General features: G+C 37.3%; 1 protein-coding gene across 7 annotated transcripts in view; it reads right to left on the reverse strand.

The window, feature by feature from the left end:
• TENT4A (terminal nucleotidyltransferase 4A) overlaps positions 1-15828 on the reverse strand; it is a 65671-nt gene that overhangs the window by 12429 nt on the left and 37414 nt on the right. For 6 of the 7 annotated variants that reach the window (XM_014262041.2, XM_088056011.1, XM_014262042.2 and 3 more), the window contains 2 exons: positions 11016-11116; positions 10595-10764 (listed from right to left, as the gene is read on the reverse strand). In XM_014262041.2, coding sequence (XP_014117516.1) covers positions 10595-10764; positions 11016-11116 — 271 coding nt within the window. The remainder of the gene's footprint in view (positions 1-10594; positions 10765-11015; positions 11117-15828) is intronic. The other variant, XM_014262044.2, reaches the window with a different exon arrangement.

Raw genomic sequence — 15828 nt, forward strand, 5'->3', positions numbered from 1 at the left:
AATGTAACTGATATCACTGATTACTATTCTTCCTCCATCCAGCCTGATCACCTGCAATCTTAGATGCATCCTAAGCAGACATACTGGTGATGCTAAAATACTATGTGTGTGGAGCACATAAGAGCAAGGAGACAAGCACAGATCTAGGGATTTATAGGAATTACTGAAGTCTGAAAACACCTGACTACCTCAGTTCTTAAATGATCTACTATTTTCTAATTTGAGAAAAGTGGAAAGCAAGCCATAGCCTTTTAAAACAACTTTGAAGACAAAACCTCTTGTAAAACTTATTTTTCAGGCATAATGATGACAGAAGTAGCTTCCCCTATGTTTCACTGCTGCTTTACCACATTCTTAACTCCAAAGCATTCTGAACTTAAAAACAATGGAAAAACCTTTTTTTCTATCCCAAACCACTAGTGTTTTTTCCACTGCCAACTCTTAGGTTTGAAATAATAGCAAGACATGGGGGTTGGCCAATCAGAAGTTTAGAAGTTACCATGTTAAAAGGCGCTACTGGCTCAGGTCATCACAGATCTTTATTGTTGCAGTAATAACTTAAGTATTCTATTGCTCTGTCTCTAGAGATTAATTGCCTCAAAGCAAAGACTCTTTACTTAAATCCTGTAAACTTTAAATAGATCTCCAGCACTACTACTTGCCCTCAAATGGCCTTGTTTTCTAGATTAGATTGTTCAGTTAGAGAATAGGCTGCTCAAGAACAGAAACAAGATGTTTAAAAGCTTTTTTTGGGGAAGATTATGTGAGACTGACAACTGTGACTACTAAGGAGCCTAAGCAATGAGCTACTACAATACAAAATTTGCATCCCAGCTGAATTAAATATGGTAGAAAGAGTCCTCAATAAAACAAATTTGTTAGAACAACCAGCCTTTTATTGGTCTGTATAAAGTTGTGCTTAGTAAAAAATAAGATCTAAAAAGAAAGAGCTGCTCTTCTATTAATTAGTTGAACTAGTGATAAGTTACAGTATGCCTCTGTGAAGCAGGTAACTGCATCATGAATTCACTAGAGATACACCATACTGGTAAAAAGCATCTGTGCAGAAAGTTCTTATTGATGAGATTGGATATTTATTCTTTAATAAATATGTTCATCACAGAGGGAAACTATATGCTGCAACGATGACCAAAAATTAAGCTTTAGTTGATGCCTAGATTAGATGGCATTTTTCTCCTTTACCCAATCCTACAGTATCAACACCATGGGAACAGGCTAAGGTCTCCACAAAGATGTTTTTCCTTGGACACTTTTGGTCATGGAATTATTAAAAAAATAAAGAGAGGAGGGGGAAATGGACAGACAAATTCTTAGCATGCTCACAAGTACCCATGAGCTAGCAGATGGGATGGAAAAAGAAATCTTATTGTCTAGCCAAACCAATGTGCAAATTTACTGCAATACAGCCTTCACAAACCTGACCAAAGAACAATTTTAATGTCTCCATTCAAAGGATCTACCCTTTCTCTACTGCTTAGATACAATTAGATCCCTGAAGGTTCATATACCTAACCCAGATGAGACACTTCTCATTAATGGGATTTCTAAGGGGCTTTAGAAACAACAAAAGTAGCTTGAAAGAAAAGGAGTTCCAGATGGAAAAGAGCATCACATCACGTAACTGAGATTAGAGTTCACGACAAATGAAGCTCATGTTGCTTTATTTTAAGTTTGTAATCTGTTTTTCTGCCTCAACTGTTAGTTACTGAAACACATCTCATACAGGCAGATTGTATCTTTTTTCTAAGGCAATCCTGGATTGCCAATGGCATTACTGTACAGAGTTGATATTGTGACTTCTCAAGAGCATCAAAATCCTTCTGTAAAGAGCAGCATTACCTTCCTTAAACTGAAAGATTAAACTCGGATCAGAAATCTGAGCCCCAGTGTGAACAAATCTGATTTTCCATGAGCACAGCCTACATTGAAGGATTAGACCTTTCTTGGTCTTCTGGACCAGAATCTTAAGTGTCACATGCAAACTTGAAGCACTACAGAAGTTCAGATGACCTACAAATAAATACATGGAGGTAACACCTTTGACATGTTAGGTACCCTTCTGGAAGACAAAAGCTCTGACCACTACTAGGGTGAGGGCTACAGAGGTCACATTAAAAAAGATAAATGTTCACAAAAAGGGATAAGATCCCTCAATTGATTTTAGCAGATAATATAGGGATAAAGCTACAAGACTGCACCTTGTAGCAGTACTTCATCCTGCAAGAAAAGTATCTTCTAAAGATATGCTTTTAGCAACCAAGAAAGACTAACAGATGTATGTTTATCCTCCTGGGACATTTCCATTTTAAAACATGCTCTTTAACCAGTTTCAACCTCCTGATTAAGAACTTAGTACGTGGAAGGAAGAGTTCTACTACTCATAGCCATGATTACTGACCACTCTAGTTTACTTTAATGCTGGAAAAAAAGTATGGAATATACCTAGAAACTCAAGTGTTACTGATGAACTTCTGCCTAGACAGAAACAGTAAAACACTGAAGTCATATGAAAGATGAAGAAGTGAAATCTAGACTTTTCTTCCTGACATAGGATAAGAATAAAGTAAAATCATTTACTCTTCTGCAAAATGCTTCTCCCATTATAAGAAGACCCAGGACCCCATTACCAAGAGAATATTTACTTGCCAAAACTTCTTTACTAACTAGGTCTGGCCATAAGAATTTACCTCAATTCCACTAATAACTCAAGGCTTAAGATACCTGGTAACTTCTCAGTTAACAGCTACCATTTCAGAGCTTTCCATTTCCAAGACAGTATGTTTCTTTAAGAGCTGAAGTTATCTAAGATTAATTCACAATCCCAGCGTGTTCAAGGTTGGCTCAGTGCTAAAGGAGTCTACCTATCCTAAAGTCAGTATTCAGAAATAAAATCTTAAAACAATAGACTGCAAGTTTCCTGAATGTGATGGATTTGGGTTTTCACCACCAACTCCAAGAATGAACTACAAAAGTCTTGGCAAAAAGATTCTTATTGCTTCCACCCTCAAAATTTCTTCCACTAATTAAACATTTTTTTTTTCTCTTTCCCACAACATTCAGGAGCTAGAAACTGTGAGAGAACAATGACCATTTCAGTAAAAACTCTGTTCCATCTTCAAAAGTGAAGAACTGAAAATTGTTGTTTATAGTTAACACTTTACACTGTACATTTTCAAGTGCTCCTCTCCTTACTTAAAATTACAGTGATTTAACAGATGACTGCTGCCAGTCTTACACCTTCTGCCTCTTTTCCCATTCCAGCTTTCTCCATTACACCTGTATTAGCATCTGACATTACTATGTGCTAATTCACAGAGGTGAACCACAGAAGCAGTACTCCCCTTCTTACTAGTTTCACTTTCTGAATCGGCCTACCACAGGATTAGGTTAACAGCAGTGTAGAAAAGCAGGAGCAGCTAATGAAAGGAAATTTGGCTAGCAAATACTTCCTGTTACTGAATTGGCTTAGTAAAGTGCAAAAGCACACTCCTCTGAACATAAAGCAACACCAGAGGACTTCAGACATTTCATAGTTTAGTGCCATGCAGAGAAGAACTTCAATACATACTCTCACTTGAATGGCTCCAGCCTCAGCACACTTAACTGTGCTTGATAAACCACCATGCTTCCAAAGCTGACTGTGTGATCACCCCCTGCCCTCATCCCATTTCTTCCACATTGTGTGCCATTTCTTTTCTTGGTAGGTGGAGCCGTAACTTCAACTACGGTGTAAATAATGTAGAGTTGGGATGAAGAAAATGTCTACTTCTATGGAAGGTCACAAGATAATTTGCATCAATATAGCTGCTCCACTTCCAGTGGCCAGCCTATAAACAATGTAAGTCTTGAGTAAAGGTGAAATTGGTTGATTTTTCTGCCTTTCACTGAAGAAAGAAAATATCTTGGTCATTGTGATTACAGAAGAGAAGCAATGAAAGAATATAGGATACACAAGCAAACTGAAAAATATGCATCCTCCAAAAGCATTAGTGTTTGTTTTACAGAAAGGCAACTAAAAACATGATCTAATTAGTATATAATTAGATACAAGCCTAGTACCCTAGTACAACTCATTATACCCTGAGAGGTCTAACTGCAAGCTTATTCCATGTTTTATCAATACTCAGTGTATTTCAAATGAGCCATTTTAATTTAAAAAGTCCCAAAAATGCATAATTTAAAACTTCCTTTGTTGCCCCAATACTTTTATTTCACAGGCTTACAACTGGTCTACATTGCTAACAATATAGAAATATTTCCACCTTGATTTTCAAGTTATGCACTAAATCACAGGACTCATTATGAAAGCTGAACATGCACCATACTAGACTATAAACACAGAATTTAGGTGTTCTTCCATCCTAAAATGGCTTAGGTACCTCTCTGGGGTTGTTTGGTTTTTTTTTCCATAGGAGGGAATGTTAAGATATGGCAAGATTACAGCTTAGACTTTGGCATCAGAAGCAAGTCTGAAGTTAAATTTTAAAAAATTATGTGCTTCTCTCCTTACTTCACTGACCTCACAGCAGCAAAATCCCACTTTACTTGCTGAATTACAGATTCCCTCTGTATCTGCTGCTTAGAATAACTTATTACATAAAATTACTTCAGAATTTTGCATTCAAAATTGTGTCTCCTGCAGCATTACAGAAATTTACTCTTACTTCAAGTGGAGATGAAAAAGAGACTGCTCAAGGAACTTGATACAGAAGAACTGACGAATGGCATGAGAAAGTAAAAAAACTCTGCACTGTCAGAGATACAGGTTAAAAACCTCAAAAACAAACATGAGGCCATATAGTGAAAGAGGAAAATAGGCAAAAGCAGCACTGGAAAAATCCGTTCCCCTCTAATCCACAGGAAGTGTTAGTAATCTGCATAGCAAGAATAAAGAAAAAGAATAGCATCTTAAAGGATTTGGGGGCTTAAACTCTTAAATGCCCCAAATCAAATGTCAATTACACGCTTTTCCCCAGTAACACCAGGATATCCCTGTCTCTACACTCAGGGTTGCCCCCTGCTTTATTTGGAGACAATCTGTCTACAAGTCAGCACTTACATCTCTATGAAGGCTAAACATCAAGAGGCTTTTTAAAGAACTTGCCTCTATTTGTTCAGGAAGGGGAGAAGCCTAAGACACAACCTGCATTTTTCTACAAAAAGCTGATCAACTACTCAAACATATTTGAACAGCTACTTTGGCTAGGAGATGAGAACATTCAGGCACGTAGAAGGAAGAGAGAAAACTGTAGTTCTTGTTCTCAGATTCTGAGAATTTTATTAGGTAACCTCCTTTTGCCCTCACTCCTTATACATACAATTTCAACTGCAAATCTACAAATTAATCAGTCATTAAGATGGATTTAACAAGACTGTTAAAGATTTTTCAAGAAGAGCTGTTACATATTCTGAAGTGTCTGTTCCTCTACGGCAGATAAGCACACCTCATGCCTGCAAATTTGATAATTTTTAAAAAGCACAACATTTATCCAGAGATATGTCATATACTCTATCACCTCTCTCTGTGAATATGGAAGCACAATAGGTCCCACTAATAGGAAGAAAGGTGAGATGGTTGATAACTTCATTAAGCATGCTGAGTTCAAGTATTAAGCCATAATTATTGCAAAGCAAGTAAACCGTTCAAAAAATTAGTGTAGATCTTGTGTGCACTCAGCAGAACTGTAGGAATAGTGAGTCTTATTCTTATCAGTCATATTTATATATTAGTCTCGGAATGTAAGTATCCAATCAAGGTACTGAATATGTAATACTTCAATACAGTAAAAACACATTCACAAAACACTGAAGGTTCTGCTCAGCATATTCTCTAGCTGATGGGGCACATTCTCTAGCTGATGGGGCTGAACGATGGACAGATCAAGCACTGACATTCTGGTTAAAGGTTTTTATAATCCTGCAAGGGTTACAGTTAAAATTTCAAGAACAGTCTGAAAGAAGGTATTATAAATGTTAAAGACATGCAAGGACTGTGTCATCTCCAAAGCCAGACTACAGAGATATCTTGTTCACTGAAACTTCAACTACCTTGGAACGACTGCACTGTCTTGAGAACTCAGAGGTCTTCACAAAGTTATCTCACTGTAGAAGCCCACACTACATTATCACCAGAAATACTGAGATAAGGTGCACGAAATTTGTTAGAATCAAACTTCTAATAGACAACTTGGAGTTTCTGTGATGGACTGGATATGACATCATATATCCGTAAGGTAACAGAAAGGAGCTTTAAGATTTTCCTATGAGTCGTTTTATCTGCTGCTGATATGCAGGCATCACTGTCACATAAAATGTTAAGCTTTATTTGGCATAACATCATCAGAACTGCAGAGCATACTTAGCACCAGAAATCAAACCAGACCAAAATGAGACTGCAAAAATATACCTAGGATTATTTCCTACTTGGCAGACACTATTGATCAGGCATCAGATATTCTCTAGCACTACTCTAGGACTTCCTGAGCTAATAAAAAGCATCTTTCCACAATGCTTAAGCAACAAGAAATCCTGGTCACCAGATATAGACTGCAGGTCCAGAATGAAAAAAAAAAAAAAACGTACCCAGAAAAAAAAAAAAACAAAAAACAACCAACCAAAATAGCATTTTCAAGAGGAATTTGGTCGCTGCTTAGATTGTGAGACTGACATCTGCAACTACCCAAAACAAGTAGAGAGCTGGGGATGAGCATAGCTCATTCCATCTTGTTTCAGATTCTCAGCAATCACTTAAATCAGTATGAAGGTGAGATTTTTAATGCCAGAGGTTTGTTTTCTTTTGTGGAACAGCTTGACTCTGGCTTACACACAGTAAAAACTCACATACTTTGCACTGTCCTTGATGGCAAAGACATTTATAAAGCATCTCCCATTACTCACTTCAACATTTATTGGATCATGTAGGAATGCATCATATTGTACAACTTACCTGTTTGCAGGGGTGGGGAATATACCTGCTTTTTTTCAGAGCAGCATAGGGTATTTGAAATCAGCAGAAAGTTTAATTTTGAGAAGACCAATTACATAGATCAGTTTGATAATTAACATCATTGAGAAAAATATATGAATGGTCCAATATGTTCTGATAACCAAATCCCTTATATCCATAAGGTTTTTTAATATGTGTTCTTTAGTTTGCTCCTGACCACTAATATTTACATACTTCACAGAGCCGAGGTAACAAGGCAGGAAATTTTAATACTCAATATTTTGCACTGAACTATATTAGAAGTACTGCTGAGTGAGTCAGAGCTCTGTATTGACATTTACAATGACAACCCCATAAACTGAACAGCCCTCCAGCTAATAGTTATGGTGATACCCAAAGACAGACTTCTCTTGCAACAAGGTCTTTGATCAAAAATTTACTGGCCCTTTGACAAGCTGTCCTTTGTGATTAAGATTTTGCAGTTGGCTAGAACACATACTAACGACAGCATGGCTAGAATTTAATTTGTCAGAGAGTGCTAGACTAAGGTATTTTGTAATTAGCTTTGCTACTTTGGGAAATCCATAAAAGGATACCTTCTGTTCAAATTATGATCTGGTCTCATTAGAGCCAGTTCTTAATTTTGGGCTGTGTAGGCAGTGGACCAGAAATGGCTCCTGCAAGCTAGTCCTAGATGTGCAAAGATGAAAGCAAGCATCCTCCTGAGTTTCAGATGGTTTGCTGAGAAAAAGAACAGAAATCTAAAATATATGGGGAAAGAGAAGACTGTCTTTTAGTTCTCTTGTTCCTCAGTGTTACTTAAGTTCTCATCTTTAAAAAGTTGCCACCAGTATGGAGAACTCAGGGTAGTAACTGTAAGCTCTTATTTTCTTCCATTTTTCTGAGCATATACAGACATTGAGAGTCTGGCTTCTAAATGTTATCTCTGGTTTATGTTAATCCAGTCTTGAGAAAAACATACTCCTTGTAATTGTTCTGTTCTCCTGCTGCCAGAATAAATCTATTATAAACCATTGCTTTAGCTGACAGACCCAAAAGTCCAGGACACCTGAACAATTATTTATTCAGCTGCTGAGTCATATTTACAGATTATTAATGCAAAACCCGAAATGCTGTAAGAACTCCAAGGAAGCAAATCTTTAAAAACCATACAGCACACTGCATTGCAATCAACTATGAAACTATAGAGTTTGATAAAAAAATTTAGGATTCCTGTGAGCAATACTGCACTGCTGTTAATACCTGCACACTCCATATTGTTTCCAGGACATGTTGACAAATATATGCAAGGCCTCCAGAATTATCACCAGTAATATGTGTGATATCATGTGATGACTTCAAAATACATCTATTTCAGTGGACGGCTGGAGAGGGGCAATGTGAAAAAGTAATGTCACAAGTTTTCAAGCCTATTTCCTCTTCCTCAACACAAGTAAGCTGACTTCTATTATACTGGTAGGTAGAATTCAGAAAGGACCAGATGCAGTTGATGATTATTACCAGTGAAACTTTAGCAGTAAATAGAAAAGCAAATACACTATCTAGTCCCCACAATTTAACAGATAGGATCCTGTACCTCATAAACAGGAAAAGATATTCTGCAGTCATGAAAAACACACCTCCTGAAACAGTGTCTTAATGAAGAGTTTGTGCTTAAGGTTAATAGTGACATATGGAATAACATCTTGCTATTAAAATAAAACCTTAATTATTGGGATTATTACACCAAGCTGTAACTCTAAGGTCTCCTTGTCTCCTGCATTTTCTTTATAATCTATACCTAGCTTTCAGTCTTCCAGTATAAGAAAATTTCAGATTATTTAACTTTAAATAAATACAGATTGCTTCCCAAAGAACAATCCTTGCACAAGATCAGAGGTAACACTGCATCTAAATCTAAGGTGATAAGATGCACTATATTCATAATTACCTTCTTCTAAAACTGACAGAAAAGCTCACTACATCATGCCTATTAATAATGCACCAGAAGTTCTGGCACAAATACCAAATTGTCACACATGCCAGATGTTCCTCTGCTGCAACCTGGGCACAACACTATGCCAGATCACGGCATGATCACCTGACTATGGCAGAATAGGCTTCTCTTCCTGAATCAGATGCAGCTCAGGACTGCTCAGCCAGAACTTTCTCCTCCTCACATGCCCAAGTAAGAGTAGGATGAACTCATAAGTCATTTGTCAAAAACCTACCATTCGACTCCAAATTAAGGTAACATGCTATCAGTCTGCTAAGGACATAATGCCAATATATGGTCGGGCCTTTCTCACAAGGACATGAACATGGTTATGTTAGAAAACGCAGTACTTCCTTTTACTATTTATTATTACTGAATGCCGAAATTTATTTCAGTTCTATCTCATTGACAGCTTCCTTTTCACTTTTCATTAATTTCTCTGGCATCAAGTAATGAAGTTTCACCTTGAACATCAGGCTAAACAGGACTAAGGGGAGTTCATAACGACTCACCACCCAATACTGTGCACTCCCAATGTAATAAGCAAATACTTGCATTTTTCATAGAATTTATTACAGCAAAATCCTTCCCAGTGATATACTTAAACCAGGAGCATGGCTAATAGTATCACTGGCAAGTATAGTGCTGTTCTTTGCTTATTAGCCAGATGGTAAAACTAAAACATTTGTCCTGTTTACTGAAGGTGGCATAAAAAGACAATTTAACACCAAAAAATCAGTGGTGTAAAGTAATTACAGAAAGTAACCAGAACATATATAGGAAGTGCTTCTCTCTCAAAAGTTGCTAGATTTTTATTGAATACAATTCCCAACTTTTAATCCTGTATTTGACTAGCTTTTGAAAGCAGCCAAGAAACCAGTATTTGGACATCTTTTAGCATCATCCAGTTATTCACTGTCATAGTTGACTGCATATTACATCTTGTTTCATCAATGCCTCTACCTATGACAAAATGCTTCAGAAGATTTACAATGAGCAGCTCATGCCTTGCAGTGCTATGCTGTATAATCTGCACTGATTTAACTTTATACCAAAACAAAACCACCTGGCAGAACCTTAAAGAGTCTGGGAACATATCTCAAGAGACTGCAGCCTCCTCTTCCAGGAAGTTATAATAAAGCGCAGCAATTACTTTAAAATAAGGAAGCTGACAAGACTTTATGCAAGTGCCCTGTTACCATTAAAACGTGAACTGACTGGCTGAAAATAATGAGTATTATTCACTTCCACAGCACAATATAATGTTCATCTTCAATTTCATGTATGGGGAACAAGGATCAGAATTTGACAATGGATGATTTTGCTTAATGGAAGGATATATGAAGACATTTCTCTTCTTCTACTAAATTAGCTACTGTTAAATTGGGTTGTTGTATTTCATTACATCTAACCACTACCACAAAGAGTACCAAAGATTTAGGATGGAAATAGGACACATTTAATTTAATAAAAAAGTATTTTATTTTAGTATTTTTTTCTGAGCAGGGGACATTACTGATTTGCTGCAGTAGTTAAGGGATAATAGCACATTAACTGCTATTGTATCAATTGAGGCTTTGAAGATAATCGCTGATATTTACTAGTTTAACCCATTAAAAGAAAACACTTACAATGTCACTGCTGGAGAGCGATGACACAGAAGAGGCAGAAGAACCAGATAACTGTTGTGTACTGGCCAATGATAACGGCAAGTGTTGACTGTAAGATGGATCAGAATCTCTGTTCTGTTGCTGGTCTCCACTGCAGAGAGCTATTGGGTCTCTTATTTTCAACCTATTATCTGTTAACAGAAAACGTAAGTATCATTTAAGAGCACACAATACAAACACATGGGCCTTGAAGTCTAAGAAGAGCTGCACTTCAACAAGCCAATTGAAAAACAGGCTCAGAGAAAACTAATATTGGCTTAGAAAGCTACAGGTTCCTTTTATTTTTTTCCTGTATATCTGAATGGTTAATTTCAAGGCATGAGTATTTTGAATTACATCAAATTCAAGAAAAAATTTTAAGTTGGTTTCCTGCTATACCTACCAAGTTCAGGTGATAAATTAATTTTGCTCCCCCACTTCTTTTTAATCCAGGCCCTGTAGTCAATCACTTCTTGGGTCACTTTGATGATTCTACCTAATGTGCTAAAAAAATTTTTCAATTAAGTATTAAACAAAAACTGTTGGTTACATATTTGCAAGCATTTTAACAAGCTACCAAATTACACTAAAAGTTAATTTAAGATATCCCTAACCAAATCATCTTTCTGAACCTTCTTTTTTTTAGCATTTAATCCACTGAAGCACCATTTAGTCCACTGAAGCACCATTTATATTCATATTATTTTTCTTCTACCATACTAATATGCAAGCAGTGACACATAGGTAAATTTTTTACTCTGTATTTCTAAATGGAGTGCATATTAACGATTAAGAATGCACATGCTGATAATAGTATATTTGATAAAAGTAATTTATCAAATTTATTGCTTGCATTTCTCCATACATAAAGTTTTTCCACAGAATCTGCATTATAAACAGGTATGGGATGCACGGAAGACAAAAAACATCACAGCACCGCAACTGACTGTCTGGAGACAGAGACCTTCACTAATCCTTGCCTCTGGATTTACAAAACAACTCAAAAGGTGTTAAGGCCCCCAAAATTATAAAGGAAGTACCATGGATCATGAGGTAGTGGAACAAGAAACAGACTGGCTCCAAAACAAGGCAGAATTTCAATAAATTTGTAACAGCAATAGGCTCAGAGAAAAAGCTTACCTGGTCCTGCTGAACAGTGACCAGTTATCAACAAAGTAGTGTTTTTCCAACACACTTTCCCAACATTCAGCTATTTGAATCGTACTTAGTGAGCAGGAATGACCCGTCTTCTTGTTTGAGAGAGAAATTTTCAAGCTTTCTTTTCATCAGAGACTAGTCACTGAAACACTAACTATAAAATCCACACTCAAGATACATGAAGAAATTACTACTGTACAAAAATGGGCTGTGCAAAGTTACCACTGTGGAGCACGTAATGTTACTTCTTTTAATCTTCAATGGTTACATTAAAGTTTATTTTATATTTCACATTATAAAGGTACCTTGTACCAGTACTGGACTTTTGTTTCGGTTTAGGTGTGCAATGGGAAGGCAGGACATACAAACACCCTGGTATATTTAGACTACTTTTACTAGGTTTCACACTAACACTTTAGGTAGCAATAATTCTCCTACTATCCTAGCGATTACTATCTCATGCAAGACCAAATACCACATGTTCCATGTTAGTCTTCCAGATTTAAAGACATGTTACTGTTAGTACTGAAAAAGTCAGTCCAGCAAACATTGAACCAAATAACTTCATCTAAATTACAAGTCCAATAGGTGCAGATGGGCCAGCAGGACAGAATGCGTGTCATCCACCATTCTATTTATGTAACGTGGATAAAATGATGCATGCTGTAAAATAAAATCTTAAATTTTACGCACAGAATTAAAGGTGTGGTTGTTAGGACTCAGAAATTAAAGAACTGTGTTATAACAGATCATGCTTTGGGAACCACAGTTCAATAGCTAAGCAGAGCACACCAAGAAAAGAACAAATAAATCAGAGGACCACATTTTGTTAATGTATACTCCCATGATGTAACAGCCTTTTAAACACTCAATGCAGTTCTGGTTTCTTTGTCTCAAAGAGTAAGTTGAGCAAGAGGAGACAGAATGAAGACAGGGATGACAAAAACTGCAGAGCTGTGGCTCTAAAGCTGCAGTTCCCGAGAGCAGTCTGAGAGCAAGGACTCAAATGTCTCATCAGCACCAGGACATGGGAGGAAATCTTGCAGTTAAAAAGTTTCATCTGAGAACACTTTCAGAAAGAGTGGAGCTTTTACTCTAGGATTACACATAAATTTCACAACTACCACCAGCTGTGGTCTTAGAACCAGAAAGTGAACAGGGGTTGAGTAACACAAGCTTAGTACATATAACAAGTTTGTCAAGCCTGAAGCTTCTTGTAGGACATTCCTGGAAGTAAAGGGTCACGAAAAGCAAGAGTCACTGTGAATGCTAAATGCAAGCAGCAAGCAGGGAGCACAGTGTTTGTGGAAAAGCAAGTCACATAACTTTCTCAGACTAGCCTGAGAAAGTGGCCTGGGAAATCATAAGGAGGAATCAGAATAATCCTTAGAGATATAGAAGATTGCAGCTGCTGTTTGTCAGTTTCTTGTTTTCTTGCAAGAGAAGGTCGAGGGGTGGTGTACCCCACTGACCAATGATGGTGATGTGTTAGTTTACTGACCAGTAAGAGTTTTACCTTTTTGGACCTTCTCGTACTTGTCTACAGAAGAAGATCTGGGGTAATAAACCTTGTTCTCCTGTTCAACTCACAAGAGAATCTGTTTTGTACCTCTCACCATTACTAATATAGTGCGACAAGTCACAATTTCATATAGCAGAAGCAAAATGAACAACAGAGGTTGGTATTTTTATCAGACTGGGTGACTGATACACCAAAAATACCTGCTATCAAATACGCAAAATGGGTCAAGTGACTGCTACACCAACAGTGTGGCAGAGTTGCATGCACAGAATAGGGGAATATGTTCTCTCACCAGTTCTTCCAAAGAGCATGGAAATCAAAGCTCTAAACTCTCTTTTTTGGTATAAAGGTAGAAAAAAGGAAATTCACTAAGTTATAAGGTCAGGAGTCCAAAGGCAGATCCATGCTACATTGCTTGTACAGCAAAATTAAAAACATTCATTATGAGACATCAGAAACTGAAAGGTGATTAAGGTTATACTGACATATACTTAATAAAGCAGCAAAGAAAGAGGAAGCAAGTGTGATCAAACCAGGTATTGATCTCAAAGGAACACTATTTCCTATGTATGGGACTCAAGCATATCCATGGGTTCAAAGAACAGTTTTTTAAAATAAGCATTTGAAAACTGTGCTTTAATCTGTTTACAACACTGAAAATACTTAGGAACAAAAAAAACTATTAATCTACCCTGCCTTTACTGTGAAAAAATGTCTTGCTTTTGGGGCTTTTATTTTTACTGCGTGCAAAATTTCTACAGATGTCTGAGACAATTCTTCAAATATGCTTGGCTGGAAGACATAAAAAAAATACTCTTAACTGGTTAGTAAAATCAGACAGGTCTCCTGAGAAAGATGCCCCTTTAAGTATTTTACCTTAATATTATCACATACTAAGACCATGAATAAGCTATTTACAGATCTAGTTTATTTTATACTAAGAACTCAGAAGCTTCTTTTACCTGCTGCAAGGCCTTGGTTCACAGTGACACTTTCTAACTCTCATTACAGCACAACTACTGGGCAAATCAATCATAAGATCACTCTTAAAAGAATCAGAGTGATGACATCACATTCATCAAAATCAAATATGGAAAGCTGCAGCCAAGCTCCATATGAACAAGTGAGTAGCAGAGCCTGAAAAACACCAAGTCTGAAAGAATGGTCAAAATAACTGAAATATCCCCCAGGTATTGAAAGTGCAATATAATCTAAAAGCACGCTAAGGTGCACCTGAGAATATCCTTGAGCATGAGGATTAAAAAAGACCTCAAACCTAAAACCTTTACCCTAACAAATACACTGTTTAGGAAAAGATGATATTACTGACACCTTTTAATGGACAGAAGACATTCTAGTAACAGTTCCCAATGCTCCCAAAACTATTTTGGCCAACCAGAGCAACCCAAAGATAAGATTATAAGTGACCTGTTAGGACACTACCTATTATGTAAGCAGTTAGGTGAAGTTGAGATGAACACTAGGAAGAGACCCAACAACTTTACAAGCACGGAGATGGAAAGATCGCTTTCTATCTGGCTATGGTTGTTTTAAAGACTATCACCTGTAAATGACAACTCCAGACATGCAGTAGGAAACTGCCTAGGCTTTCTCAAGCTCTGACCTGTTGGCATGAGACTCTTTCCCTTATCCATCTGCATCACATCTAGCACAATACAGAAGATTTCCAAGGTCTAATTTATACTGAAGGGCATATGACAGCAAAATCAAGTCTTCCATTCCTCATTCCATATGACCACCTCAGCTTCCCGAATCTGGCTACAGAGCTGTTAAGAGATGCAGTCTGAGCACACACTCATAGCTGAACTATCTGACAGACCAGTGTGTGAGCCAATATCCCAATCTACAAAACATAAATATTAACCTAAGGATGGATTTTTGTCATATCCAGAGCAGCATAACTTACGGCTGTGAAATGGTACAATACCACTCTCCTGCCCCAAACGTGAACTCCTGCTGCTTCTCTTGCTTCTGATTGGCCCACCATCAGCCACAAGCTGCATCAACTTGGATGACAGAAGCATTGAGATACTTGTTTTCAGTCAGACTAGAAAGCCGATCGGACTCACCTTCTGACTGCAGGATTGCTAGATCTCATACAAGGCAAGATTCAGACAGAGAAGGAAGGAACAGCACAGCTGACAGAAGACAGTACACAGATCTCAGCTTAGCAAGGGATAATATGAAATTACACCTTAATATAAAGGCCATGGACAGGGTGGAAATAGATAACCAGTATTTAAATGAACACGAATCAATAAGCAAGAGTTTGTTGCCAAATATCTGCTAAGGTTTCCTGTGGTTCATCAGGAAACATAACTGGAAAAATGGTAAATGACTCAAAACTGACTTGAAAGGGGCAATGAAGCTGGTGAAGAGTCTGGAGCACAACTCTTGTGAGGATCTGGGTTGTTTGGCCTGGGAAAAAAGGAAGCTCAGGGCGGACCTTATCAGCCTCTACGACAACCTGAAAAGACATTGTACCAGGTGGACATTGGTCTCTTCCCCCAGATAA

This window comes from Pseudopodoces humilis, chromosome 1 (genome assembly GCF_049639895.1).
Source record: "Pseudopodoces humilis isolate 2021_Gansu_Grassland_sample_001 chromosome 1, ASM4963989v1, whole genome shotgun sequence".
Classification (NCBI taxonomy): domain Eukaryota; kingdom Metazoa; phylum Chordata; class Aves; order Passeriformes; family Paridae; genus Pseudopodoces; species Pseudopodoces humilis.